The sequence below is a fragment of the Microtus oregoni genome, unplaced genomic scaffold, assembly GCF_018167655.1.
Source record: "Microtus oregoni isolate MIOR12 unplaced genomic scaffold, Mior012 000028F_ref0000031, whole genome shotgun sequence".
Lineage (NCBI taxonomy): Eukaryota > Metazoa > Chordata > Mammalia > Rodentia > Cricetidae > Microtus > Microtus oregoni.
In genome coordinates, this window is record NW_024543087.1 from 12,615,423 (window position 1) to 12,643,386 (window position 27,964).

Sequence of the window (27,964 nt, forward strand, 5' to 3'; positions counted from 1 at the left end):
ATGGTGGGAAGCAAGGGCGAGAAGATGGCAGATCGGAGCAGACAGAGCCTCTTTCTGCTCATTGGTTTATGAGGCACAGTTGAACCACTGAGTTTCATTTCTGCTAGCCGCTGTCCTTGAACCGCCCACACTGGGGCCTGGCAGAACCTCCCGGGCTAAGATATCCAGGGGTCAGTGCAGGGCAGCGTTAGCTGCACCTGCCACAGGAGTCGCGGGACTATCATAAGGAGTCGCGGGACTGATCGTAAGAGCGGTTGTCCTATCATTGCATTGCAGCTCCAGAAACTAAAACGGTCACTCTCTTTCAAGACCAAGAGCTTGCGGAGCAAAAGTGCTGACAACTTCTTCCCGAGAGCCAACAGTGATGTGAAATTGCAAGCAGATTTGCTAGCCAAGGCCAGCATGGGCCCCAGCCCAGGCCCCAACCCAATGCCCATCCCCGGAAGCCCTGCATCTATGCCCGCCAAGGCTGGCCTGCACCCTGGCAGCAACAACAAGGTCCACACCTTTCAGGAGCATGTCTTTAAGAAGCCCACCTTCTGTGATGTCTGCAACCACATGATCGTGGGTAAGACCCCTTACAGGTGCAATACCCCTGGGAAGCTGAAGGAGAGCTGGGCCCCTAGGTTCAAAGACCCACAGACCAACTCTGAGCTTTAGAGAGTTAGACGCAAGAGGGTCCATGTTGGGAGTGGCGAGAGGAAGAGGACTTCTGAAAAGCATAGGGAAGCAGGGCCAGGTGGAGGGGAAAGGTGTTTGGGATGCAGCTGTAACCAAGACAACAGCTGGCATCCTCCACCAGGAGCCTGGTGTCGCTTACATCTTTTCTGCATGTGGCCTGTGTGTACCTGCCTGAGCTTGAATACGCCAGGTGGACAGAGAAGACCTGAAATGTTTGTGTCTGGCATCTGAAACTGAACACCTAAGTGATGGCCATTGTGGCCAGGGAGGTAGAATGCTCTGTGAGGCCCTTGCCTTTGTCAAGGTCCAGTTAGGGTGTGTGTCAGTGTAAAACAATGAGGGAGAGTTCATTCTAGAGCCAAAAATTCGTGGCCCTAGTCCTGGAAACACAAATTCAGATTACCCCAAATACCATGCTACACTGTGTCATGAAGTTATATAGAAAATGAACAATGAAAGTTCTAAATCAAGGGATTTCTTAAACACACACACACACACACACACACACACACACACGGATGGGAACGTCAGGTAGCCATGTTACAGAAAAGCAAGCTCAGATGTGATCTCAGCCGCCAACCTCAGATGTGATCCGTGACATGCTCAGCCTTTGGGTTAGTGGAAGGTTAAGGTCATCGTATATTCCAAAAGTTATTTACCTCCAACTCTCACAAGGCTGTTCAATCTAAGATGGAGGTGGGCTAATCAGTGACCATGGAAGGAAAGATAACCCCAAATCAGTTCTCACTTGAGTGCCTTCAGATCAGACAAAGCCCACTGACCGACACACCATTGGGGATTGAGTTGTATCTTTTCTTGTTCTTGTCCCTCACTCTTTCCCGAAGCTACAGGCAGCCCGTAGTATTATCCTCCTGCCTAGGTAAAGAGGTGGAACACAAGGTGTCTTGAGTTCTTGAGCTGGAGGTGGCCCACGGCAACTTCTGGTGAATTCCTTCGGTTAGGTAAACTGAATGAGAAATTCCACAGTCGGGGGGGTAGAAAAATACCTTTTGCTGTTTCCAGCCAGCTGGAAATGGGGACGGATGAAGACATGGAGAACAGGGTCAGCCACCTGATCCGATGCTTAGGTCGCCTTTGGGTTTCTCAACCTCTTTGCCTGATGGATGCAGCTCCTCCTTGGATCTCCCACCCACTCATGTCTCCATTTGACCGTGAAGTGCGGCACCTGCTGCCAGTGCGGGAGAACGAGGGGGGTCCCTTCGTGTTCCTTGCTCGAAGTACTTAGGCAGCCCGCCTCCTGCCTGGTTTCTTGAATATCTCCTTTCATCCATGACTCTCTTTCAGCTGCCACCAGGCCTTTTCAGGGTTCTGCTATTCATAACCCTGAGAGAGGAGGGGATGAAGGCCTATTTTAGACCTCATTGTGATGCATGTGAAAAGACGGGGAGCATGTGTTTTAAGAATGAGTAATGGAAATGCATTCACCTCTGAGGAATGTCACAGCCATCACCCTAAGGGGCTTCTCGGGACACCTCAAGTGCAGCAACAGCTTTATTATAAGGCCCCATACTAAAGAAGTTACACTGTGCATTTATCTGAATTAAGTGTATATTGTAGCTGCCTTTTTAAGAAACAAAACAAAACTCTGTGTGCATGTTGTTGGGAGGGGGTATGCCTGTGCACATGCCTGCCTGTGCTCACAGAGGCCAGAGCTGGGATTCTGAGTGCTGTGAGCCTCTTGATGCAGGTCCTGGGAATGGATCTTAGGTCCTCTAACAGAGCAGCAAGTGTTTCTAACTGCTGAACCATCTCTCCAGTCCCGTGCATCTGCCTCTTAAATTATTGTTTTTTCATTTAGAAGACAGAGTCTCATGTATCCTAAGCTGACCTAATTATCTCTAAGTAGGACAGTCTTGAACTTCTAATCGTCCTGCCTTCCATCCCCGCAAGAACTGGGGTTACCTTTGTGTGCCACCATGCCTCGATTTATAAGGATCAAACCCAGGTTTTCATAAAGGCTGAGGAAGTACCCTAGGTGCCTCTCACTGAACCTGGAGCCCACCCTTTCTGCTAGGCTGGGTGACCACAGAGCTGTAGGAATCTATGTCTTATTCTAACCCTCTCCAGTGCTGGGGTTGTGTGTGTGTGTGTGTGTGTATACTATACACACATATACACATACACATATGTATATATATGTACATATATGCCACCACTCTTCCTGTATTTTATATGGGATACAGACTCAGGTCGTCCTGCATACTAAACAAGTACTTCACCTCCTTAACCGTGGTTCTCAACCTGTGGGCTGCAACCCCTTTGACATTCGATGACCTTTTCACAGGTTTGTCGAGACCATCAGGAAGCACAGCAATTTACATTATGATTCATAACAGCAAAACTGTAGTTGTGAAGTAGCAATGAAAATAATTTTATGATTGGGGGTCCCCACAATATGAGGAACTGTATTAAAGGGTCACAGCCTTAGGAAGGTTGAGAAACAACTGCTCTAAGTCACCCCTCCAGCCCTACTGCTTTCTTATCTTTAAAAACAATAAGAAAAAGATAAATATAATCAGCGAGCTGATCTGAGTTTTTCAAGGATTTCACAAAGTACTCTCGGGCCTTCTCTGAGGAGAGCAGGGAGAGGCCTGGAAGATATGAGGCCAGACAGAAGTGATGCAAGGGGGCTTCCTTACAAAAAAGAGGAGCATGATAGTCCCCTTCCCCTCGAGGCTTCTGAGACAGAAGTGCACTCATGACTGGTTTTGTGAGACCCCATATGTGTGCCTGGTTGTCCTTAAAGCTGTAAAGGTCACGACCACCAGGGGAACACTGACCAGTAAAGGCCATCATAGCCAACCCTCTGTTTCGAGTTCCTTCGCCTCAGACTTGATGCCTGAGGCACTCCCTGCTGAGCTGGCCACACACCCCGTCAGTTAAGCAGCTCCCGGACATGTCCTCTGGCCAGCTCTACTCATGCCTCTAGAACCGGCTACTCTTCATTCTCGCCTGTGAGGTAGGGGTGCGCTGGATGATTTTTCTAAAAATATTTTAGTATAATATTTTAATTTATTCTTTGAGAATTTCATACATTCATACAATATATTTCAATCATATCAACCCCTTCTCCCCCTCCAGCTCCTTCCAGATCCTCCCACACTCCCTCCCAATTTTACATACTTTTATCAAAAACCTTGCTGTGTCTAATTAGAGCTGGCCATATATACACATGTGGCCATCCACTGGATCATGGGCAACCTACTAGGCACCGTACCACTAAAGAAAATGAATTCTCTCTCTCCTAGCAACCATCAACTGTCAGCCACTTCTCAGCTAGGAGTGGAAGCTCATGTGTCCCACCCCATCCATCCATCTTTAGTAAGAAGCTCACGTGCCCCACCCCCCACCCATCCATCTTTGGTAGGAAGCTCATGTGCTTCACCCCATCCATTCATCTTTGGTAGAGTCCTGTGCAGGAGACCCGAGGCTGCTCGTGAGAGCAATTGTCTGGGAGACACTGTTTCTCCCCAGTCTCCCCATTCTCTAGCTCTTCCAATCTCTCTGCCTTCTCTTCCTCAGTGTTCCCTGAGATGTGGGAGTAAAGAGTGTGATATGTTCTCACCTCTTTAGACTGGCTCCTACAATAATTGGTCACCTGTTCAAGCCAATGATAGACAAGCCAGTCTTTCACAGAAATGGGAGAGAAGCAAGCAGCCATGTGTGCGTGTGAACTCGGAAGATAAATGTCCTACCTCTAGGACAGCAGGATTCAAGACTAAGGCTTAGATGGAGAGAATTATGAATTGGCTGGGGTTCTTGTCATAAAAACACCCCTTTTCCTCCAAGTAGATCCTCTTCTGAACTTCTTAAGGCTTGCCAAGGAGAGTGAGGGTGAGCGGACCGTTTTTGTGTGTATCTCCTAAATGGATTCCACCTACGGTGTTCTGCCTTGGTAGTGAATTGGGCATTAGGCGTGACTCACTCAAGGGAGCATTGAACCAGGGTGACAATGAAATAGGTCAACGTGTGCTTGTATGTGGTGTGTGTATGCGTGTGTGTGTGCATATGTGTGTGTATGATCACATGTGTGAGTGTGCTTGTGGAGGTGAGGTCAATGTTGATTTTTTTTCCCTACAAGTCCCAAGTTTTCTGTTTATTGCTAGATACCATGTTCCTAAGACTATTTCAAATGAGTTTAATGGTTTAGCTGTAATCTGCTTAGAAGACATGGCATATTGAATGAACTCATTTTATGAACAGATCGTTAGAAACATTGTTGGATTTTCTTGCTTAAAATTTCAAGGCTCCTTATACAGTCACTGTAGACAGAATCAACGACTTTAATAACTGCCAAAGTTTTCCACAAGAGAAAATATTAATAGTGTTGTCTTAAGTAAGGATTATTATGAGAGTTACTTGTAGGGGCACCCTTGAGAGGAGCCCCAAAGAAACAGAAAGGACAGATAGACTACGTGAGACATGGTCTCTGACCCCGTCTATGTCAGACCAGACCAACCAAAGAGCCCCACCAGAATCAAGGAGAGGTATGGCATCCAGAAAATAAGGACCCAATTTGGTTAGGACTAATTATCTTACAGAAAAAGAGAAAACAAGAGAAGTCAGTGATCATGGCACCAACAGCAATGAGAATGGGGAGGCCACCCACAGGACCCGCCTGCTCCTCAGAACTCTCCAGCAGGTCAGCATCCTTTGCTGAGCATCCACTTACGATATAGGAAGACCCTGATATTGATACACCCATTGTGCTTAGATTAAATCATTTGATCTTAGGAAACACTACCACACACCCAAGCTAGACCTTTCTGCTGAGCTCTTTCTGAACATTAGTTTAACTGTTCCATTACCTGTTTTGAGTGAACCCCACTATTGTAGATATTAACCTAATCTTCAATAGAAAAACACATATACATATAAACATAAAACATAAAATGTAAAAACAAAACTCAGTGCTTGTGCACTGAATAAGTTGTGTGTGTGTGGGGGGGGGGTGAGAATGACCAAACAGAGATTGAAGGGAATATTTAAAATCAAATATAAAGTCTGTGTGTTCTCAGAGTGGACAGAACCTCAGGGGTGCCTGTGGTCATTTACATGAACAATTCTTTTAGGGCTATACAACTTGTACACAAGAAAATACAAGCATTTCTCATGCCTTCCTGGAAATATATCAAATAGAAGCCTCCTTGAGCACCACTGTGTTCCCTGAATGACATCCCTTTAAAGGTGTAAATCCTTGACCCCCTACATAATGAGAACACAGGACAAAAGGTGGTAGCAATGATGACCTCTGGCCATTTGTCCCTGCTCTGTGTCAGACAGCCTATTCATCACAGAAAGTTTTGGATACTGTTTCCTCATCTTTTTCAGCATTCCAGCATTTGACATCTGCACGATTCTTCCTTCCTGCTCTGTCTCTCTATCTAACCCAAAATCTATCTAAATAAAATGTGCCTGCCATTTTTGTTTGTTCTGTGGCAAATACTTGTCACCTCTAAAATCCCATGTCAGTTCTCACAGCCTAGAGTCTGGTAAGTTCCTAGAAGACACGACAGTTCTGATAACATGCAGTACCCAGTTCCGGGTGTCCTATCCAAGGGGACTGTTTGTCTCTGCTATCCACATCTTCACTGCTTCACTAACTTTAGAAGATGCAAAGGCAATGCAAGGCTCTGTCCATCAGAGCTCTTCTCCCATTGTTTTCCCATCTAGTCCCTTCTAAGAGAATCCTGTTGCTTCTGAACTTAGAATATTAGTAGAACAAGGGCTGGAAAGATAGTTCCACCATTAAGCACTTCCCTTCCAAGCGTTAGGACCTGAATTCAGTCCCAAGGACCCATGTACAAAAGCCAGATGTGGGTACGTGCTTTTAGTCTCAGTGTTGAGAGGTGGAGACAGGAGGATCCTTGGGATCTCTTAGTCAGATCACCCAGAGTACTTGGACATTAGGTGCCAGACCAGTGATTCTGACTCAATTATTAGTTAATTAAATTTAAAAAATAAATCCAAAGCTGACCTCCACAAACATACAAGGTAGGGGTGGTGAAAAGAGAGGTGGAGACTCCATGGCAGTCACAGTAGGAGATTGCAACTGTCACTGAGGACTCTCCCTTCTCATAGCCTTGCTTCCCTGATGTCTGATGCTCCTTTGTCGCTAGTGAATACATTTCAGTGTGCCTCTCTGTCTGGCACACAACCACTTGGAGGACCTTTCAATCCCTGTAAAGGTAAATTCATTGAAAAGTTATTGAGACTTAGATCTCAGGCCCAATGCTCTTACTGTTGCTCTCAGAGTGTTTGAGAATGTGTGTGGCTGAGACATGGAAAGACAACTTCTTTGCTGTCTAATCCACATCTACTCCTACTGGAACAGTACTGCTTAGTACCTGTCAGCTAAAAGAAGAAAGCATGAAATACTCTGAAGGCTGTGTCTCCTATTATTTTTCTGATATTTTATCTGCTGCCAACAAGTATGGATTTAAAATGCCTCACTGATTATGTCAGAGGCTGAGAACATGGCTTGGTTGATAAAGTGAATGTCATTCAAGTATGAGGACCTGTGTTCCAGTTCCCAGCACTTATGTAAAAGGCCTGGCACAGCTGCACGTACCTGTAACCCCAGTGCTGGGGAGGGACAGACAGGGTGCTCCCAGGGCTTACTGGCCAGCTAGCCTTTTAGAGTTGATGAGTTCCAGGTTCAGCGAGGGACAGTACCTCAAAAAGTTTAGTGCAGAGAGATAGAGGATGACACTAAAATCAACCTATCACACACACACCACTTGTTCCAGCAGGAGTAGATATGGATTAGACAGCAAAGAAGTTGTCTTTCCATGTCTCAGACATGGAAATATTGGCTATGAACAAACAGTGTGGGATCATGTAGGCTTTCATGTCATCATTTTGAAGAGGCAAAATCCTTGGCCCACTGCATGAAGAAAAGCCAGTATAAGAGGAAGTCAGGAGGAACTAGCTATTACAGTCTCTCCTGCTCTGCCACAGATAACTGGTTTCCTATGGAAAATTCTAGATACTATAGTCTGACCAATCCCAACTCTGTTGAGGGCTAACTAAAACCTACCTGCCAGTTCTTGGAAATCATTTATTTTCTCTGAATTTCCATGCAATTTCTCAGATAGCCTAGACTTTGATAAACTCCTTGAAAATATTTTCAGGTCTAATATGTGCGCCTCTCAAGGCAATCACCTGACACACAACATTAAAACCATAGTAGTGAGTGGGGCTGGAGATGTAGCTCGGTTGGCAGAATGCTCACTGGCTATGCATAGCATCCTGGACTGGATCCCCAGCGATGTATAAGATGAACATGGTAGCATACGCCTGTAATTCTAGCACTTGCAAGGTGGAAGCAGGAAACTCCAGGTCGTTCTCAGCTGTACATGGTGTTCAAGACCAGCCAGGACTACCTTAAACTCTACAGTAAAAGAAAGGTATAAGTGAATAGGGAAAAAAGGTTTCCAAACATACAAAAGAAAACCGGGTTTTAGCACAAAAATATAGGAATATCCATGGACTATGAGACCCCAGCCAGCCAGAAAACTGGCAGCAGGGCCTGGCCGCCTCATCTTCCATCTCTTCTCTGATACATCTTTTAGTACAAATTTGCACAGTGCACAAAGGTCCTCACAGGGAAACCCTTGCTGCGAGTCAAAACCACGCCTAAGAAAGATGCCTTACTGTCCTGTCTAACAGTGCGTGATGGGTTCATTCCCTGCTCTATCTTGTCCACTTTTTAATGTGTGTTCACTGGGCTTAACTTTCAACCTTTTGTCATGTTGTTTGGCTCTTTGATAATTTCATATGCATATATAATCATTCTTACTACTCTCGCTCTCTGCGTTTTCTGGTGTCCCTGCCACCCCTGTCACCAACACCCCCACCAGCTCCAGACCTTTTGTCCTGGTCGTGTCCTTCTGTTTCGCTTTGTGACCCACTGAGTTTAACGAGAGCTGCCAGGGCATGGAAGTATCCAATAGAGCTTGGTGGACCACTCCAGGCTCCGCTGTGTGCTCTTTTGAAAGCAGACATGATGGAATTTTGAATGGATTTTTGACTGAACTTTTCTTTTATTTTTAAATTGGATTTCTATTTCTTATGAAGTATTTGGCTTTCCTGCTCAGTCGGATAGCTCACAGAGCATGAATCACTTGCCACAAAGCCTGGTACCTGAGTTTGAACTCCAAGACTCACATGGTATTAGAAGAGAACCAATTCCAGAAAGCTTTCCTCCAACATCTACACACACACACACACACACACACACACACACACACACACACGCATACACATGCACACAATAGATAGGTGGATCTGAAATTAAATAATTAATTAATTGGAAATAATGAAATATTTGGCTCTCTTACCTTATGTGCTTCTCATTCTTGCCCCCCCTCGTGTGTGTGTGTGTGTATGCGTGTGTGTTCACACGTGTGCAAGTCCCATATGTAGCTTAAGAGTTCTTTTCTTTTAATGACCTCCTGTGTTTCAAAATGTATGAGTGTTCTTCTACAAATAATTATACCCATTTCTTATTGTACATTTCTCAAGTATAAATATATTTAGCATTTTGATTAAAGTAAATGTGGTATTATCCCAGTTCTATTTACCAAACTCTTAATAGTACCTTTACACCTACCAACAGTGTTTTCCAGTGGTGTTTTTTTTTTTCAAGACAGGGTTTCTCTTTAGCTTTGGAGCCTATCCTGGAACTCACTCTGTAGACCAGGCTGGCCTTGAACTCACAGAGATCCGCCTGCTTCTGCCTCCCGAGTGCTGGGATTAAAGGTGTGCACCACCACTGCCCGGCTTGTTGTTGTTTTCTGTGGGGTTGGGGGGTGAGCCCAGGACCTTCTGTATGCTCAAGAGTTCCACCACTGAGTTACAGCTGCAAACCTATGTTTTTGTTAACTGCAATGTTCTACAATCCCTGCCCTGGCTGCGAATGAGCTTGCGGTGTGTATACACTCCCTAACATCACATTTTCTACATTCAAGCTCTCAGGCATTTCTAGTTTAAATCGTTTCTCAATTCACCACCTGTTCTATTATCCTTAAATTTTTGTTTCACAATTGTTCAGGCTATATTTGGAGTAATGTTTCAAAAAGGAAGCTAGAAACCAAATCCATGTGGGAGTCAATATGAAGAGCCCCACATGCCTAGCTCAGGAATGCTTGATGGATGGAACATATCCATGCAGGGTTCACTTAATGTCTGTCCCTGTGTGTTCTTCCCACTGTTTCTCTGCTGCTCTTCCCAGATCTACTAACATGCTCTCTCCCCATATGTTAGTCTAGATAAAAAAATCTGAAAACTTGGAGACTGTTGCTTTATGTAATTCAGTCAGTCCCGGCCTCCTTTGCTTCTAATAAAGATTTTGATTATGAAGTTTTATTTATTTACTTGTTTGGGTTTTTTTGTTTTGTTTTGTTTCCCCAAATTCTGCTCCAGGTGGCTGATCAATTTTACCTCTGCCTCTTTTACTGTGATGTCTGGATTTCCTGTGTTGTCAGCCACAAGCAGACCCAGACACTGTTGTTGGTTTTGACCTGTTTGATGGCCTTTGACTATGACACGAAGGAGATCATCTTTGTAACTTGGTCACTGAGAATCAGCAAGTGACTAGTGTGACAACATGCCACCCCAGAGAGTGGAAGTTGGTGTGTCCAGCTCTCTCTGGTGTTCCCAACTACAGTTATGCTTGTCACTTGTCCGGTGTGAACTGGTTGTGTGATTAGAAGAATGGACAAATGAGCAACCAATGAGGGACATTACTATCAGAATTAAGCTTGTCATTATTTCCATCATACACAGAACAGTGCTCATAATCACGAAGCAGAACTGTGGGTGATTGTAGTAGCCATTGTCTGAGCAGCCCTGCCTTGAGGTCTGGGGACAAACTATGCAATGGCTTTATAAATCCAAGCAAGGAAGGTGAGAGGGAAAACATAGCAGTTAGGTAGTAACCAGGAGGGAGAAGATGCTTCACCATGTGAAGACACAAACCTGAGAGCCTTCCTCCATAATAGACTCCAGGAAACAGACAGGAAGATGTCAGCAGGACCTCAGTAGCCTCCCAAAATGAACAATCACACCTATGCAGGTGACCAGATGTGGGTGCTCTGAAGACACATCACTGGAGGAAGATAGCTGAGCCCCATTTTTGGTATCATATAGGGGAAGCCAGAAATCCAGAAGAGCTGTCAGAGTCTTGTTCCCTCCATGACACTGGTCACACTTCTATGTTTTTTTAAGTCTGCTTCCCCTGCCTGCATACAAGCTGATATTCCACATCTTGGAAATGGCCTTCGGTCCTGTCTACTAACATCTCATGACAATTAAGAAGGAAGGTGGCCTGAGGAGATGGCATAATTGATAAAGGCTTCCTTTGCAAGGATGAGGACCTGCGCTCAATGCCCATAACCCAAGTAATACAGCCAGCTGTGGTGGTGTATGCTCACAATTTCAGTGTCAGGGAAGCCTAGGGCTCAGTGGCCAGCTAGGCTAGCCAAACTGGCACACTCTAGACCATCTGTCTCAGAAACAAGGCAGACAGTGTGCTGAAGAATGAAATGTGAAAGGGGGGAGGGAGAGAGGGAGAGAGGGGAAGGAGAGAGAGAGAGGGAGAGAGGGGAAGGAGAGAGAGAGAGGGAGAGAGGGGGAAGGGGAGGGAGGGAGAGGGGGGAGGGAGAAAGAAAAGGAGAGAGAGAGGAGGGAGAGGGAAAGAGAGAATGGGAGGGAGGGAGAGGGAGAGAGAGAAGAGGGAGAGCGAGGGAGGGAGAGAGAGGAGGGAGAGAGAGAGGGAGAGGGAAAGAGAGAGGGGGAAGGAGGGAGAGAGAGGGAGGGAGAGAGGGGAGAAGGAGGGAGGGAGATAGGGGGAAAGAGAGAAGGGAGGGAGAGAAAAAAAGGGAGAGAGAGAGGAGGGAGAGAGAGGGAGGGAGAGGAAAGGGAGGGAGAGGGGGGGGAGGGAGAAAGGGGGAGAGAGAGAAGGGAGGGAGAGAGAAAAAGGGAGAGAGAGAGGAGGGAGAGAGAGGGAGGGAGAGGAAAGGGAGGGAGAGGGGGGGGAGGGAGAAAGGGGGAGAGAGAGAAGGGAGGGAGAGAGAAAAAGGGAGAGAGAGAGGAGGGAGAAATAGAAGGAGGCAGGGAAAGAGAAGGGAGAGAGGGAAGGAAGGAGAGAGAGGGAGGGAGGGAGAGAAAGGGAGAAAGAGGGAGGGAGGGAGGGAGGGAGGGAGGGAGGGAGGGAGGGAGGGAGGGAGGAAGGGAATATGGGATATAAAAGGTCAGGTTATAAGACAGGGGCCTTCACAGGCATGCACAACTCTTCTTGGGAAAGTAGAAACCACCAAATTGCCAGACACTGCTGTTATCTTATCCATGTAAGAAAAATGTGGCCCTCCCTTCCTGCAAACTGTTTTCTTTACAAGCAATTAATTGGCTGGAGTTTTAAGTGGCCAAGTTTGGGAGGAGAGCCGAAAGCAGACACGATGCAATGTGCAGGAAGGAAACTGGCTCCTCACACACTGTAGATCGTGATGCCCCGGGTGCCTTGGGGACTGCTGGCGCCGCAGTGCAGAGGTGATCATCAAGAGAGTAATGCCGTTTGGCCCAAGGGAAGATTCGGATTTAGAGGTCACAGCTTAGCAGAAATAAGAAATGCCTAGGAAGAAGGTTTCAGTGCATAAATAATCAACCAGAGTGAGGAGGGCGTACAGTCACTCAGGACAAGCTTTGGCTACATGTGGAATAGTTTACCATAGTTTACCCCGCCCCCAGACACAACACCCCCAAACTGCAGCGTGTGTATCCAGAATACACCTTCTCTCCTACAGTCTTTCATTCTGATTTCTTTTTATTCTATCCAGAATGTCCAGGGCAGAAGGAAAAGAGACTGAGTCAGTCAAAGTGGAGCTGGAGAAGAAGGGGCGGGGAGAGAAGACAGGCACAACCATAGTGGTACTGGAAGGCTTTGCCAGTTACCAGCATGGCAGAGCCTTCACACCTGGCCTCTACTTCTTGCCAGAGGTTCAGATGAAGCCACGATGAGTATCAAGAGGCTGCTTGCTTCTGACTTATGAATGATTCCAGATTGAGGCTGATACAGGAACAGAGCATCACCTCCAGCTTGCCATACAGGGGAACCCTGTTGGAGAAAGTGTCCTGCACAGCCATTCAGTTGTCATAGCAGGCGCTGCTCCACTGACCTACTTTAGGATGGTCCCTACGGTTAGGCGACAACAATAGACATGACATCATAAATGGCAGAATTGGGTCAGTAGTATAAAATAGAGCAGACAAGTCCACATATTGGGGCTTCAAGCCTCCTGAGGTCAAGGGTGGGGAGAAGAGACCCCGCGACTAATCCTATTGAAGTATATTCACTGTCATTAACTAAACACTACCCAGCCACCCAGCCATAGAAACAGAGTGCAGGTCATGCCAGGAAAGAAAATACAGATGCCTATGGCTCCCTCCCATGCTCTGTCTCAGGGGCATGCCAGTGCAGAAGTGCAGGATGGCACCTAGAGGCGCATGTGCATGTCCATATACACCACACGGATGCATACAAACACTTCCACTTTCAGTCAGGGAAATATGGTGTGTGTGTGTGTGTGTGTGTGTGTGTGTGTGTGTGTGTGTGTGTGTGCATGTACATGCACGTGTAGGGCAGAGGTAAATTGCAGATGGCATTGCTCAGGTGATGTTTACTGTGTGTTTTTTTTTTTAATTTTTTTGTTACATTTATTGTTTGTATGGGTGTTTGCCCTCCACACACACAAATGCAGGCCAGGGCACATGTGTGGATGTCAGAAGACATTTCAGGAATCGGCTTTCTCTTCTGCCATGTGGGATCTGGGTACAGCACTCAAGTGGAGCAGCTCGTCAGGCACCTTTACCTGATGAGCCCTCTCTCTGGCACAGCCACCTTGTGCCCTTGAATCTGGATCTCTCACTGGGACCTGGGGCTCATTAATTGGGCTGGGCTGACTGGCCAGCAAGCCCCAGGGATCCCCTTATCTCTTCCCCCTCAGTGCTGGTATTACAAGTGCCAGCCGCCCTTGCCTGGCTTTCTGTGTGGGTGCTGGGGTTGAGTTCAGGTCCTCTTGTTCACACTTTACCAGCTCAGGTTGTTTTTTTTTTTTTTAGTCCCATGAAGTGTTTCATAGCTTTCTACGTCACTTCTCTGTCTGTGTCCCCTGCTCCATGGCTTGATTAGCTCTCAGAAGCAAGCTAACATCACATTACCGCTCTTCTCAGGGATGCTAACCCGACGCTGGCAGCTAAAGAAGTGACTTCATGCTCTTGAGTTTGACTTGCTTGTTCCAAACCCTCCAGTAACTAACAAAGATGGAATAGGGGCTCTGCCCCATCAGACTGATGAATAGCAGAACCTCTCTCACGACTGATGCCCACAGTCAGTGTTAAAATGGTGAACAATGTCATTTTTGGCTTGTGTACTCTGATCCATTCTTAAATCTCTACACCAAGTATGGTGGCACACATCTGTCCTCACAGCTACACCAAAGAGCCGAGGCAGGAAGATCTCAAATAAGAAATACGCCTAGGAAATTTAGTAATTCGATGTCTCATAGCAAAATTGTTAAAGGGGGTGAGATGTAACTTAATAGCAGGACATGTGCCTGGCAGGTGTGAGGCTCTGGGTTCTACCTCCAGCACTGTAAAATAAAAACTAAAAATAAACAATAGCTTCATGTGCAGAAAGAAGGTTGATATTAGTCATACACGTAAAGACTGGCCTTCTTATTCTTCAGAAGTCTAAATAAATAGGGTACCTTCAGCCTCAAGCTCCAAGAACAAGACTGAAAGAAACAAATGGTGGTAGGATCAGGCTTTTGGAAAAGGGGGACAGGAATCAGCAGCAGAGAGTGTCAAATCCAGGGTCAAGCCATCAGGTCCAAATGTTCCCCAGATGAGCAGGAGAAAGTGGTCATTCAGAAGACACCTCCTCTAGAAGCTTAAGCCAAACACACATCCCAGAAGAAAAGCTGGCCAGCCATGTTTCACATATGAACTAATGGCCCCAGGGGCAAAGGCCGTGAACTCCAAACCCAGGAGGCTCTGCGCCAACCCAGCTCTCATTGCTATTTTTAAAGCCAAGTGTGGGTGAGGGGCGGGGGAAAGGAGAGTTTTTCCACTAGTCGTAAGGAACTGAAATAGGAAAGATCAACAGCGGCGTTTATAAACAATGAATGCCATTAATTTTTTGAAGCCAGGACAGGGTTGGAGACGACGTTCTATAGGGAAGAGTTGGGGACGTAGGCAGGGAGAGATGGCCAAAGGGGTCTTTTCAGTCTTACTAGAAGTTTTCTGCTTGATTAATGGCATTTCAGATTCGCTGGGGAGTCTGGAGGATGGCTCCATGGTTAAAGTGTTGACTGTATAAGCAGTAAGCAAGGATGGAGTTGGGATCAAACCCCAGCACCTACATAAAGACAGTAGATGTGGCAGGCATCCCACCTGTAATACTATCACTTTGAAGGCAGAGACAAGGGATGCTCAGAGCAAGCTGGCTAGTTTAGGCCAGCTCTATTGGTGAACTCTGGGTTCAACTGAGAGACCACGCCTCAGCAAATAAGGTGCAGAGAAACTGAAGACTCCTACCATCAGCCTTGGGCTCTACACTTCTCTTTCCTGGAAAACTTGGACCTGACTTGTAAGTCGAGCTGAGGGTAGCAGAGGAAAGGGGAAGGTTATTTTTAATCAGTTTTAACTGAGCCCTGTGACTAGATTCAGCTGAGATAGCAAACCCGTTCCTTTTTCTTTCCTCTTAAAAGAAACCTGTTGATGGATCCATAGGGTTTTGAGCTACCTAAACATGACGCTCTCATTGCTCAGCTCAAGATCCTTCTAGTACATAATACAGGGAGCACAGTGAGAAGTCTCGGGCTCCTTTCGGGAAGGGTGAGAAACAGCAGGTCACTGAACTGAGCCGGGTCTGCTTAACATCAGCATGGTGTGCCGGAAGTCCGTCAAACCAGGAGGCGTTCACTAGGGTGCTGAGAATCCAAACCCTCCCATGTGCACAGCCAGCACTTTCTCCACCGCCCATCTCCCCAGACCCCGTCATTCTTTCCTAGGCTGCCCCCTTCCCAGCCTTGCCCAGCAAGGGGAACACCGAAGGCCAAACTGGCACAGCAGTTCCTCTTGTTTCAACATGATCTTACGTTTCTAATTCCTCAAAAATAACACTTCCCTTCAAATACATGTCCAACTTTGTTTTTTATTACAAGGGAAGATGTGCCCACTGTGGAAAAGGAGGGGATACAATCAAGCAAAAACAAAGACTGAAAAAGGTTTCTAAGTCCACACCCACATGCAGTGACAGTCCGCCTGCTGCCCACGTCAGCCTTTTAACGCACACGTCTGTTTTAAATGCGTCTTCTAAGGATTGGGAGCTTTGTTGCTCCGAGGGAACACTTTTTCCATTATATTTGTGAACATCATGTCAGCCATTAAAATTCTCCCACTGGCCAAAACTCTAGTTTGTTCATGGATGTACCCAACTTTAACTACTGTCCGAGATTGTGGTATTTTGATTTGTTTTTTAACATGTCTCACTGTAACTAGAAAAGCTGAAGAAAGCTTTTGTTGCTAATTCTTGGCACATATAGTTATTTTCCTAACACCCAATCCTATGATTGAAAATTCTGTAAGTTTCTGATGTTTAGAACAAAAGCTGATACCAAGAAAACACTTGTCCCAAGTTTACCTAACAACAAGCGATCTCATTTCCATCCCCCAGCTGCCAGGAGTGAGAGTGATTGCCTGTCATACACGACCAGTGGCTGCTTCGTTTGGGTTTTTCTTTTCAATTTCTACTTATTTGGAAGAGGGAGGGAAACAATAGAGAACTTTATATCCTTTCCCTAACTCTTTAGCTTTTTAGTTACTAAGTCTACCATCTTTTTTTTTTTTTGGTTTGGTTTTTTTGAGACAGGGTTTCTCTGTAGCTTTGGTGCCTGTCCTGGAACTAGCTCTTGTAGGCCACGCTGGCCTTGAACTCCCAGAGATCTGCTTGCCTCTGCCTCCCAAGTGCTGGGATTAAAGGTGTGCGCCATCACCGCCCAGTAAGTCTGTCATCTATTAAATGTTTAATTTTCAAATCCATTTATCTTGTTAGTTGTAGGTTCATATCTTTGGGATAATACTGTAGGCCTTTGGCTCTTCACCTTTATTCCTTCAACTTGTAGGAACAGTTTATAAATCTTATGTAATAACATTGATTTCAACCTCTTTCCGCATTGTGTTTGTGAATTTGTTATTGTTTTGAGACCAAACCTCATGTAACAAAGGCCAGCCTTTCCGTGTAGCCAAGGATGACCTTGAACCCCTGATCCTCTTGTGTAGTAATAAGGGCGGTGGGGCTGCGTCCCCAGCACCCCAGCCGCCCGCACGGCTAGCTTATGCCCCGAAATAATTACACGGACACTGTATTCTTTTAAACACTGCTTGGCCCATTCTCTTCTAGGCTAATTCTCACATATTAATTTAGCCCATTTCTAATCATCTGTGTGTAGCACCCCAAGGTGCGCTTACCGGGAAGATTCTAGCCTATGTCCATCCTGGGTCGGACCTTCATCGCGTGTGTCTGCCAGGAAGCAGGGTATGGCGTCTCTCTGAGGTGTCTGCTCCGGAGAGCAGAGCTGTGGAGTCTGAGCTCACTTCCTCTTCCTCCCGGCATTCTGTTCTGTTTACTCCACCTACCTATGTCCTAACCAATAAAATGGGCCAAGGCAGTTCCTTTATTAGCCAATGACCTTCCTCCATCACTCTTGTGTCCACCTTTCATTTATGGTACTGTAGGATGAGCTACCACCCAGACCCTCATGCACACTAGACATATTCCACCAACAGAACCAGCCCCCAACCACTGTGACTATACTTTATGTGATCAATTTTAATCAATATTTTGGTATATTGCTTATCATGAAACGATGCTTAGAGTCACTCTTATTATTATTAAGATTAAATAAGCTAGTATTTAAATTTTCTTTGGATTATTTATTAGATTCAACTCTTAGTTTCTTGCCCCATACAAACTTTATTACCGAACTCCTTCTAAATAAGCACCTGTTGCTTTCTCCAGAAAGGAAGCAGCTGCCGTGTCACATTTGTGTCTAATTCTCCTCTCACTGCTGCTGGGAGGAGTCACCTTCAACAAGCCCTGAGTTATTCCTTCCCCTTCCTTCCCCTTCCTTCCCCTTCCTTCCCCTTCCTTCCCCTTCCTTCCCCTTCCTTCCCCTTCCTTCCCTCAAGCACTGAGTTCTTCGAGATATTATTTGGCTCTTTCAATCCACATTATTGGTTATGCCATTCGTTTGTCCCGGTATCAGCCATGTCCTGGCTTACTCACTACTGGGCTTTGTTATAACAGATTATTTTTCATTTTGCAGTTCTGGGGCACACACTCTTCAAGAGTTGTCTTGTGTTAATCAGTTTTTATTCAATATACAAAGTAATGGGTTTCGTGGTGACATTTATTTATGTCTATATCATTATACACAGTTTTCACCCCTTCTTTTCATCACCTTGTCCACTTCTCAAAACTTCTTATCCTCTTCCTCAAACGCTCGTCTCTCTACTTCATGTCACACATTCTGCTGTCCCCTTTCCACTCTCTAGATCCCTTCCTATATCTAGGCTACTCTTATTCATAGGTAGTAGATAGGTTGATGATAGATCGATGGATAGGTGCTTAGATACACAGACAAATGACAGACAGACAGATAGATGGATGGATGTATTCTGTACATGAGAGAAAACCTACAGTATTGTCTATTTGAGGTCCTAATCCTGTTTATTTCCATAATGACCTCCAGTACTATCCTTTTTCCCGTTGTTCCCATTGAAAGGTTTGACTATGAAACTATTCCCTGGTAGAAGCCAACATGCCCAGGTTCCCGCAGCAGGTATTTCTGGAGGGACCTGCTTCTTTTTGGTAAATACAAGACTGCTCCCAAACCGTGGTTCGTCAATGTCACATTAAATACCACAAAGGTTTTCTCATATTACTAGGAATAGCATAATTATCACTGGAAGCTCCATGTGGGAGAGAGCTCTCCAGGGTAAGGGGAGGAGAATGATTCTGTCGCTATCCCTCCTCAGGGCTCTAGACAAGGCCAAGACCCAGTGTTCTCTCCACTGCAGCTTCTCTTGTTCCCATCCCCACAGTGGAAACCATGGCAGCTGTCATTCAGTGTACTCAGGACATTCCTGCTGCATTCCCATGGCTTCTCCAGTTCTGGCCTGATCTCAGTATGATCAAAGTTCCACACCTGACTGGCCCATTTTCTGTCCTGTGAATGAATACATATGTGTTTATCTTGAATTGATTTTTGATTTGTTTGGTTTTTTTCTCCTTAATGTCTTTTCCCTCTTTGATCATCTTGGGTGTGGCCCTCTGATGCAGTTCCTTGGAACTCTCTAGGAGGCCCAACTCATGACATCCACATAATCCTCGTGTGTAACATGGCTGGGACTCTTAAAAACTTTTAGCAAGATGATTTGCAGCAAGTAGATAGATAGGGTTTTCAATAATCGACTTCTTCCCTGAGTATTTAATAAACGCTCATGTAGAAACTTAAATATTACCCAAATAAAAATATTAATATGCTTGATAAGTGCGATTCACTTCCCTGTAGAATGAATTCCTCTATAAACAATGTATTTCATTAGTGTTTTATAACATATTCATGTGCAAATGTACTTAAAACTAGCAGTTTTTGAAGAAGGGGCTTCTTTTTTAAAGATTTTGTTTTATGCATATGAGTACTTTGCCTGTATGTATTTGTATGTATGTAAACCATGTGCATGCCTGGTGCCCACAGAGGCTAGAAGGCACCACGTGGGTGCTGTGGACTGATCTGGGTTCTCTGCAAGAGCAGTAAGTACTCTAAATCGCTGGGCCATCCCTCCAACCCCTCGAGACTAACTTCCACGCAGCAAGGACCACCTTGCCTGTTTGTCACTCTAAAGGAGAGCTTTGGAGACGATGCACTAAAGTGTGGCCAGTTCTTTAGTTTGCCGTAGCTAGCTCACACTTAAGGAATCTGAAGTAGTGACCCGGGAGTAAGTCGCTGCTCAGGAGGTGAAGATCTGCTTCTCTCAGCACCACATATCAGCAACTCCGAAATGAACACTTTGTCTAAGGTCTCAGAGCACAGGACAGCTGTGGGAACCTTTTAAGAGTCTAAGCCCAGCTTTTTCCACTCTGGCATGCTGTCTTCATAAATTACACCTGTATACACATGCACACATACCAAGATATGAACAACCAAATATAGCTTATACATAGAAGGCATAGTAATTTGTTAAACTATCATCTTATTTTTGTATTTTATTGTCTTACAACCCCAGTTTTTTAAGAATTCAACCAAAATCTTTGAAGCTGGCTCAGTGGGGAAGACTGAGGTCCTGAATTCAAATCCTCAGTACTACAAAACAACCCCAGTTGGCAATGCTGCAAATGCCAACAACCCCAGTTCTAGGTGGCGGAGACAGGAAAATCCTCCAAGCTTGCAGGTCAGCCAGGCTAGCAGATACAGCAAGCCACAGGCTCAGTGAGAGCCCTGTCTCAAGAAAATAAAAGAGAAGGAGATGAAGGAAGACATTTGCCACTCTACTCTGTTTCCCGTGTGTGTGCAGTGGGCACACACACCAACACACAAGCAGGCACCCCTCCACACACACACACACACACACACACACACACACACACACACATCAGACCACACACAAATATATACACCAAAAAAGTGTAAATACCAAGATTAGAATACAATTTTGACTAAAGGAGAAATATCCTTTATCATTTTAAAAGATAAAGTAGCAAGTCCCTGAATAAATGCATAGCATACCTGGGAAAACCAGAGCAGACATAATGGCTAACACTCTTGCAGTCTTGACTGGCATATTCCTGACTATCAGCAATTGTCGTGACAAGGCCGCTTGTTTGTCCCTAGCTGCTCGGCCCCGAAATAATCACACAGAAACTGTATTAATTAATACTGCTGGCCCATTAGCTCTGGTTTCTTATTGGCTAACTCTTACATCTTAATTTAACCCATTTCTAGTAATCTGTGTATTGCCACATGGCAGTGGCTTACCAGGTAAGTTCCAGTGTCTGTTTCTGGTGGGGCTACATGGCTTCTCCCTAACTCCTCCTCCTTTCTCCCAGCATTCAGCTTAGTTTTCCCTGCCTACCTAAGTCCTGCCCTATCAACAGGCCAAGGCAGTTTCTTTATTCACCAATGGCATTCATAGCATACAGAGGGGAATCCCACATCAAGCAATCACCCACTTAGAGGGTTTAGCATGCATAGTGGGAAGAATTTCCTGTGTGTTTTACCTCCACATTGCATGTTTTCTAAGGCTCACACTGAGCTGCAGGCCAGTACAGCCCTGATACTTGTCAGCCCAGGGAGCTTTTTAAGACTTTTTATTTTCATGTAGATGCATGTGTGTTTTTGTGTCTATGTGTATACATGGCACATGAGTGTCAGTGTCCAGTGAGGCCAAAAGAGAGTGTCAGAACTCCTGGGGCTGGAGTTATAATCTGTTAGGAGCCATCAGACTAGAGTGCTGGGAACTGAACTTGGGTTGTCTCCAGTCCCTGAGGGCTTATTCTTATGTCCTCAAGCAGGAATGGGATCAGAATGTCTCCTCTGAGGAAAATGTTGTAATAGTTCATTTGCAGCCCCAGAAACTTTAAAACCCTGGATATCTTGCTATTTCTCACCAACCCCATTCTTATTGATCATACTTGTCTTTATATTTTCTCATCCGAAGAAACAGTCAGACTTTGGGGGCAGTGGGGTAGGTAGTGGCTGTCTTTCTAGTATTGCTCTTTCAATCTCAGTGAAGGAAATATGGATAGATGAGGGTTGAGATCTGTTGATTTACAAAAGGCTAGCAGAAGGCTACCAAGAAAGGAAGAGAGCTAAGTTTCACAGCAGGGTAGACTGGACTCTCATCCTCTTTCCTTTCCCAACCAGGTTCCTGCTCCCAGGCCTTAGTTCTATAGAAAGGGGAGGTGGCTAGCTCCACTTCAGAGAACTACTGAGATAATAGGAAGAGTGCACCAGATCTCCTCTGGTTTAGGAAGCTAAGCAGGATTGGGCCTGGCTAGTGCTTGGATGGGAGACCACAGAAGGACTAGAAAGCTCCCCAGCAGTGCATCACATACTCAGCCTTTGTTCATTCTTCCCGGTGAAGCTGTCATCTATGTCTGTCCCCTCCTCCTTGGCTAAAATAACAGTTTACATGCAAACCACAAGGGTCACTTATTAATCAAATGAATAAACCTGAAAGGAATTATTCCTCCTCATAGCTCAATTACTTTTAATTCTTTCTTACAGTATCAAGATAAGAATTCAAGTTCCTGACCTCTAGTATAGTGTTCCTCCTCTCAGGTGTGTCCATGTGTGTGTATGTGCTCACTGACAAACTCGGTTTCTTTAAATTACCCTTTGTCCCGATCCCAAGAGATGGAATCATGCTCCATGCCTTCATTTGGCTTTGCCAGCCTTGTGTGACTTTAGGATCTTAAAAATAGTCTCCATATCCTTATATCAAAGAGAACTGGCATGTCAGTGTAGTGGAAATGCATGCCATACCCTGTATGTGTTGGTTAGTAACTACAATATGTAAATACACACACACACACACACACACACACACACACACACACACACACTGCCGCTCAGGAACACAGCATCCCCTCCTCTAGTGTACTCAGGCTGTATAAGTTACCTGCCTGGGCATCACACCGCAGCCATTTGGTTATCAGACCAGCTCTGTCACAGGGCCCATGTCAGTCATCCCACTTGACCTCCTCCTAAAGGCTGCTACCACCTCCCATCACAAGAAGATGGAAAGTATAATTCATGCGGTGTTTTCAAAAAGAGAAGAGACAGGAAGGTTTTGTAGTCACATAAATTTCATTATGGTATAATGTTATAATTTTCCTTTTTATTGTTAGCTGTGGTATAAATTAACCTTATCATAGGAAAGAATAGGAATAAAAGCAGTATATTTAGAATTCAGCACTACCAATGGTTTCAGGCATAAAGTGGAAATCATAACCCTGACAGATACGGGTGAACTGCTATATTTATAGATGTTCATGTTTATATATAGGGTTATACATTCTTGAAGTATTTTTCCCAAGCTGGCTGGGTATTGTGGTACACATCTGTAACTCAGGCACTGAGGAGGCTGATGTAGAAAGGTTGTGATAGCCTGGCTTACATAGCATTCTTGAGTCTTGTCTCAGAAGAAAAAAAACTGTTTTCTCAAAATCATAGTTTAAAACCCTTTTTTATAATGTGATTTACATTAATTTTCCCCAAATGATCTGCAGTTGTTAATTCTACAATGGGACAAACTTGAAGCAATCTAAACATTTATATGATTAACTTAGCCCTTGTCTGTTGCTAATTCGAATACTGCAGTATAGCTAGATGTCTTTCCTTTCACGGGTGGTTCTCCACACCCCACCCCATACTATTTCTCTAATCAAGGGCTCTCAGTTGTTATATCTTACTTTAACTTTGACATTATATGGAACTTTCCCAAGAGTCAAGCAATGTCTCGGTGCCGACATCCTTACAAACTTGATCTAGCCAGTCTAAGTGTGGTGGCACACGCCTGTGCCCTCAAAACTTAGGAGGAAAGTCAAAAAAGATTATACCTAGTTAATTCAAAGCCAGGCTGTGCTATATAGCCAGACTTGGTCTCAAAAGTGAAAAAGCAAAAGGAAAAAAAAAAAACGAGAGCTGGGGATATAGCTTACTTACTAGTAAAGCCCCTGTCAATCATCTGCAAAGCCATAAGCTTAATCTCCAGTACCACAAAAAGAAAAAGAAAAGTTAAACAGTATGGCCAACTGTTTAAAATACATACCTAATAATTTTCATTAATAGCATGGCATTCTAATCCAGTAGATGTAGCTACCAGCATGGAGGGGGAAAAAATCAATCTTTGCATATAGTTCTCTCTCTCTCTCTCTCTCTCTCTCTCTCTCTCTCTCTCTCTCTCTCCTCTTTCCCTCCCTGCCTCCCTCTGTGTGGGGGGGGGCGCTGTTTTTTGAGTTGGAACACATGTGGCAGTCAAAGGACCAGATGTTGGTCCACATCTTTCACCTTGTTTGCGACAGGGTCTCTTGTTGTTGGCCACTGTGTCCTCTGGCTTGCAGGGATCCCATCTCTCCCATCTCCCCGTGAGAATGCTGGGGTTTCAGGCGTGTGCTATGGAAAGGAGGCACGTGAGACTTCAATGGGTTCTAATGGTCCATGCTTAGGTCCTCACTCTTACACGGGAAGCACTCTAAGCCCGACACATTTCCCCAGCCCTGATAGAAAAGCGTTTAGGTGTTTTTCCCCAACATATATGTATAGACTTCCTTACACTCTAGCCTTGAGCATTTAGTTCTGAATGGATGGCTCAGTAACCCCCTGTTTAACACATTACTTAACGTAATACAAGATCATGAAACAGCCCGTTATGTAGACCCGAATCAGTATTGTACTGGCCTTAACCTGCTCTATTTGAAGTTACGTCTCAGCACATGAGAACCCTCTCTCCACACGGCTGCTAACAGTACAGTGGCATAATGAGGTAGTTAAGGGATCAGAAGTGTGCGGCTGCATTTTGAAGTTCGGAGAGCCAGTGTGGACATATTAAAATTCAATACTACATACTTCTCTCTAGTCAGACACAAGGGAACACACAACAAAGCCTTGGAGGTGGAAGGCAGGAGTCACAAAAAGAAGTCAGACCAGGCCTTCTCCAAATCTTTCTAGAATAAACCAGGACCACTGCAGTGATCCAAATCACTCTCTCCCCGATCTCTGAAGCTGAGAGTAGAAGCTTTCTCCCTTTAGTCAAGCTTGTCACTGTGCAGTGGGAGTGGGCACACCTAGCACCGAGTCATTGCTGTCACTGTGCAGTGGAAGTGGGCACACCTCACACCGAGTCATTCCTGGCAGTCTGATTCATGCCAAGCAGCGGAGTATGAAAGCAGGCTGGAAAACCGGAGTCAGGAAAAGGAAATGTATAGATGAGGGAAAACAGACCATCATTTATAATGACGCCATTTCAGAGGCCAGCTCACAGGGAAGCCACTTCCTTTTGAAGATCTTGCTTACCTTCCCACGCAGGCACAGATAGTGAGCTCAGAATTGAAATGGAAGTCACTGCTTTCCAAGGCCAGTCTTTGGAAATACAACTTGCTTTATCTGAGGGATTATTCTCGGAAAAAGGGGGGGGGGACTTTTCTGCCACAGTGTATAAACAAGTAATATGCTTTCATGGTGTGTATGTGTGTGCGTGCATGCGTGCAGGCATGTATTATACACGCGTACATGCACGCACGTGCTGAGGGGGCAGCTTCAATCATAGCAGAGACAGGTCCTCTGTTAAATGGCTTCCTGAAGGGACTTTCCAGGTGGCACCTCCCAGTGGACAGGCTTACACGTTGCTTTTCCACACGAACTGTGCGTCCTTGCATTTCTTTGTTATAACATCTAATTAATCCCAACTTCATCACCATGTACATTAAGTAATTCTGCCAAAATGGGAGGAGGTATTTGAGGCAAGCTGTGAAAGAAAGGAACAAGGTGGGACCTCGATTGCCTTGGGACAAATTACATCCCCTGACTTCTCATTTTTAAGATTAAACAATGCAGATAGAACTTCACATCCCTCTCAGCTACTGGATACTCCTCCAGTGTCAAAGAGTCTGCTCCCATGAGGTACCTCAGATCTGTCACTGTTGCTTCACTGTGTACTGGGATCGTGAAGGGATTTGTTCATTAGTTTATTGAATGTGTTGTGCACAGGACAAGGTTTGAAGCAGCACACCAAGGCACACCAGCCTTGGTCTCATTGAGTTCACCCTCCAGAAGGAAAGAGAAACAAAAGCACGCTTTCAAGTAAATGCTTTTTGTTAGTTATGATAAATGTTCTAAAAGATAGTCCCAGGGTGCTGCAACAAAGAACCTTAGAGGGCTGGGTTGTGGCTCAGAGACTTGATTGCATACCTAGCATGTGTGAGACCCCAGTGTTCATCTCCAGTATGAAGAAGGGGGGAGAGATAAAGGGAGAGGCTGGAGAATTAGAGGGGGAGAAGGAGAGACAGAGACAAGACAGAGAGATGAGAGTAACGGAGTAACAGGATGGAAGTAAGAGGGAGAAGAGGGAAGAGAAGAAGATGAGGGAGAGGATGAGAGGAGAGGACGATGGAAGAAGGGAAGGGAGGACAGAAGGAGGAAGAGGGGTGGTGTGGAGATACCAGGAAGGAAGGGAAATCCTTGGTATGAATGACAGAGTCAAAGTATGAAGGGGTCACTAGACAAGTGAAGAGAGACCGAGCAGCATTGCAGATATGGAAAGCAGCGCATGCAGGGACCCTGAGGGACTAAAGAGCTAAGCCATCCAGAGAACTGAAAGAAAGTCACATGACTGACAGTTCATAAGCATGAGGGATTGCAAGCTTCCCTCCACTACTGCCACACCTCCCCATCACGGTGAGCAGGTGAGCATGGGTGAGGTGTTAGGACCAGCATGACTCAGCAGGGTTCAAAAGAGAAGAGATGGACGATGGACAACCAGCATGAACAGTAAAGGACATGGATTTTGCTAATCTGAATTAAGACAAAGAAAGCACGGGTGTTCAGACTTGCTAACATCACGAACAATAAAAAGGGAAAAACCAGAGTGGATATCTTAAGCAGGAAATGTGAGGATACATTATATTAAAATTTTCCATTTATCAAGTTTCTTGAAAAACAATCCTCAGATAAGAATTAACTGGCTAGAAGTTTCCCTTTCTTTCAGTGATTTCTGACCAGACCACAATAAAGGGCAGGCTGTACCTAACCAAAGTGTGCTGTGTGCCTGACAGGAACACACGCTAAGCACGGACTGCGCTGCGGGGCCTGTAAGATGAGCATCCATCACAAGTGTGCAGACAGCCTGGCACCCCAGCGCTGCATGGGCAAGCTGGTAAGGTCTGGTGAGGACAGACAGAGCCCTGGAACACTCTTGAGTCCTTAGGAGTCTGTCCCAGGGAAGCCACACCCGAGAAACGCCTTCTCAGGAGTTCTGAAGCGGCCCCAGAAGCACTGAAATTGGCACAGTGAAGGAGCTGAGACATGCCAATATCTGTAACGAATGTGCTACACTGGACAGGAGTCCAACCCTCAGACAGTGTCCCACCTCTCAGGTGGGGACTTCTCAGCTGTAGCGCTTCATTCCTCTTCCTGGGACAATTCAGGCTTTCAGAGTGAACATTAAACATTACAGGAGCCCCCATCAGCCAGTGCAAACTAGGGTGCTTTGATACTGTGTGGTCTCCATTAGCTGTTGAGTGGGGGTGGAGAGAAGACTGAAGCTAACACACACACACACACACACACACAGAGTGTCCCTGTGACAGTCACGTAGGTCAGACTAAAGGAGATCTCCCAGTCTGTGCACATCTGCTCAGGCCATCTCAGGAGTGTGGCCTTCAGTCCCAGTGTATACCCAAACACGTTTTAAAGACCACTGAACCCAGAGTGTCCAAAGTATTACACCAAGAATGTCTACCATAGGGAAGTAGCAACAGTCTCCAGCCCGGGAAGGAATCTGATGTTTTCTCTGACTCTAAGGTTTCATGATAACTAGGGAAAATGGCTTAACACCAGATGCAATGCTATCAAAGACCTGCTTCAGGGTGGGGAGCTGCCTCTAATCCCTATCTCTAGCAGTGCTCAAAGATGAGCACCACTTGCAAGAGATGTGTGAGGATTCATAGATGCATATGGGTTTCAAGTCACCTGCCAACTCTGGGGTGTATCAAATCCAGGTCCTTAGAAAGTGCATCCAGTGACTCTGGCTTGCAATCTATCCCTGTCTGTATTTCCAAGGATACTTCCAACAAGCCAAGGGAAAGACCACAGGTCAGAAACACAACTGAACCCAGAAAGCAAGGCTGATGGTTCTGGGTGACACTCTGAAAGCCTACAAGGGCCTTGGGCATGTCCTGACCTCTACCTTCCCCAGTGTGGGCTTTCTATCATCTGAAGCACCCACAGTAAGCTGTGGTGGAAAACTGTGAGACGTATTCTGGGGTGGGGGTGAGGGTTCAGCACATAGTGAGCTTATAAGAGCAGAGTAGAAGAGGCAAGGACAGAAGGCTGGGAGCTTACCTTCTAGATGAAACATTAGCTTGCTCACCTCCCTCTGTTCCTCTATCCCCTTCCCCTAGTCAGTGGTAAATTATAAC

The 27,964-nt window shown here is 45.5% G+C and overlaps 1 protein-coding gene across 1 annotated transcript in view; it reads left to right on the forward strand.

Moving 5' to 3' along the window:
• The window catches only part of Stac (SH3 and cysteine rich domain), a 123,021-nt gene that overhangs the window by 54,177 nt on the left and 40,880 nt on the right, over positions 1 to 27,964 (forward strand). The window contains exons 2-3 of the mRNA XM_041677362.1: positions 277 to 568; positions 26,600 to 26,700. Coding sequence (XP_041533296.1) covers positions 277 to 568; positions 26,600 to 26,700 — 393 coding nt within the window. The remainder of the gene's footprint in view (positions 1 to 276; positions 569 to 26,599; positions 26,701 to 27,964) is intronic.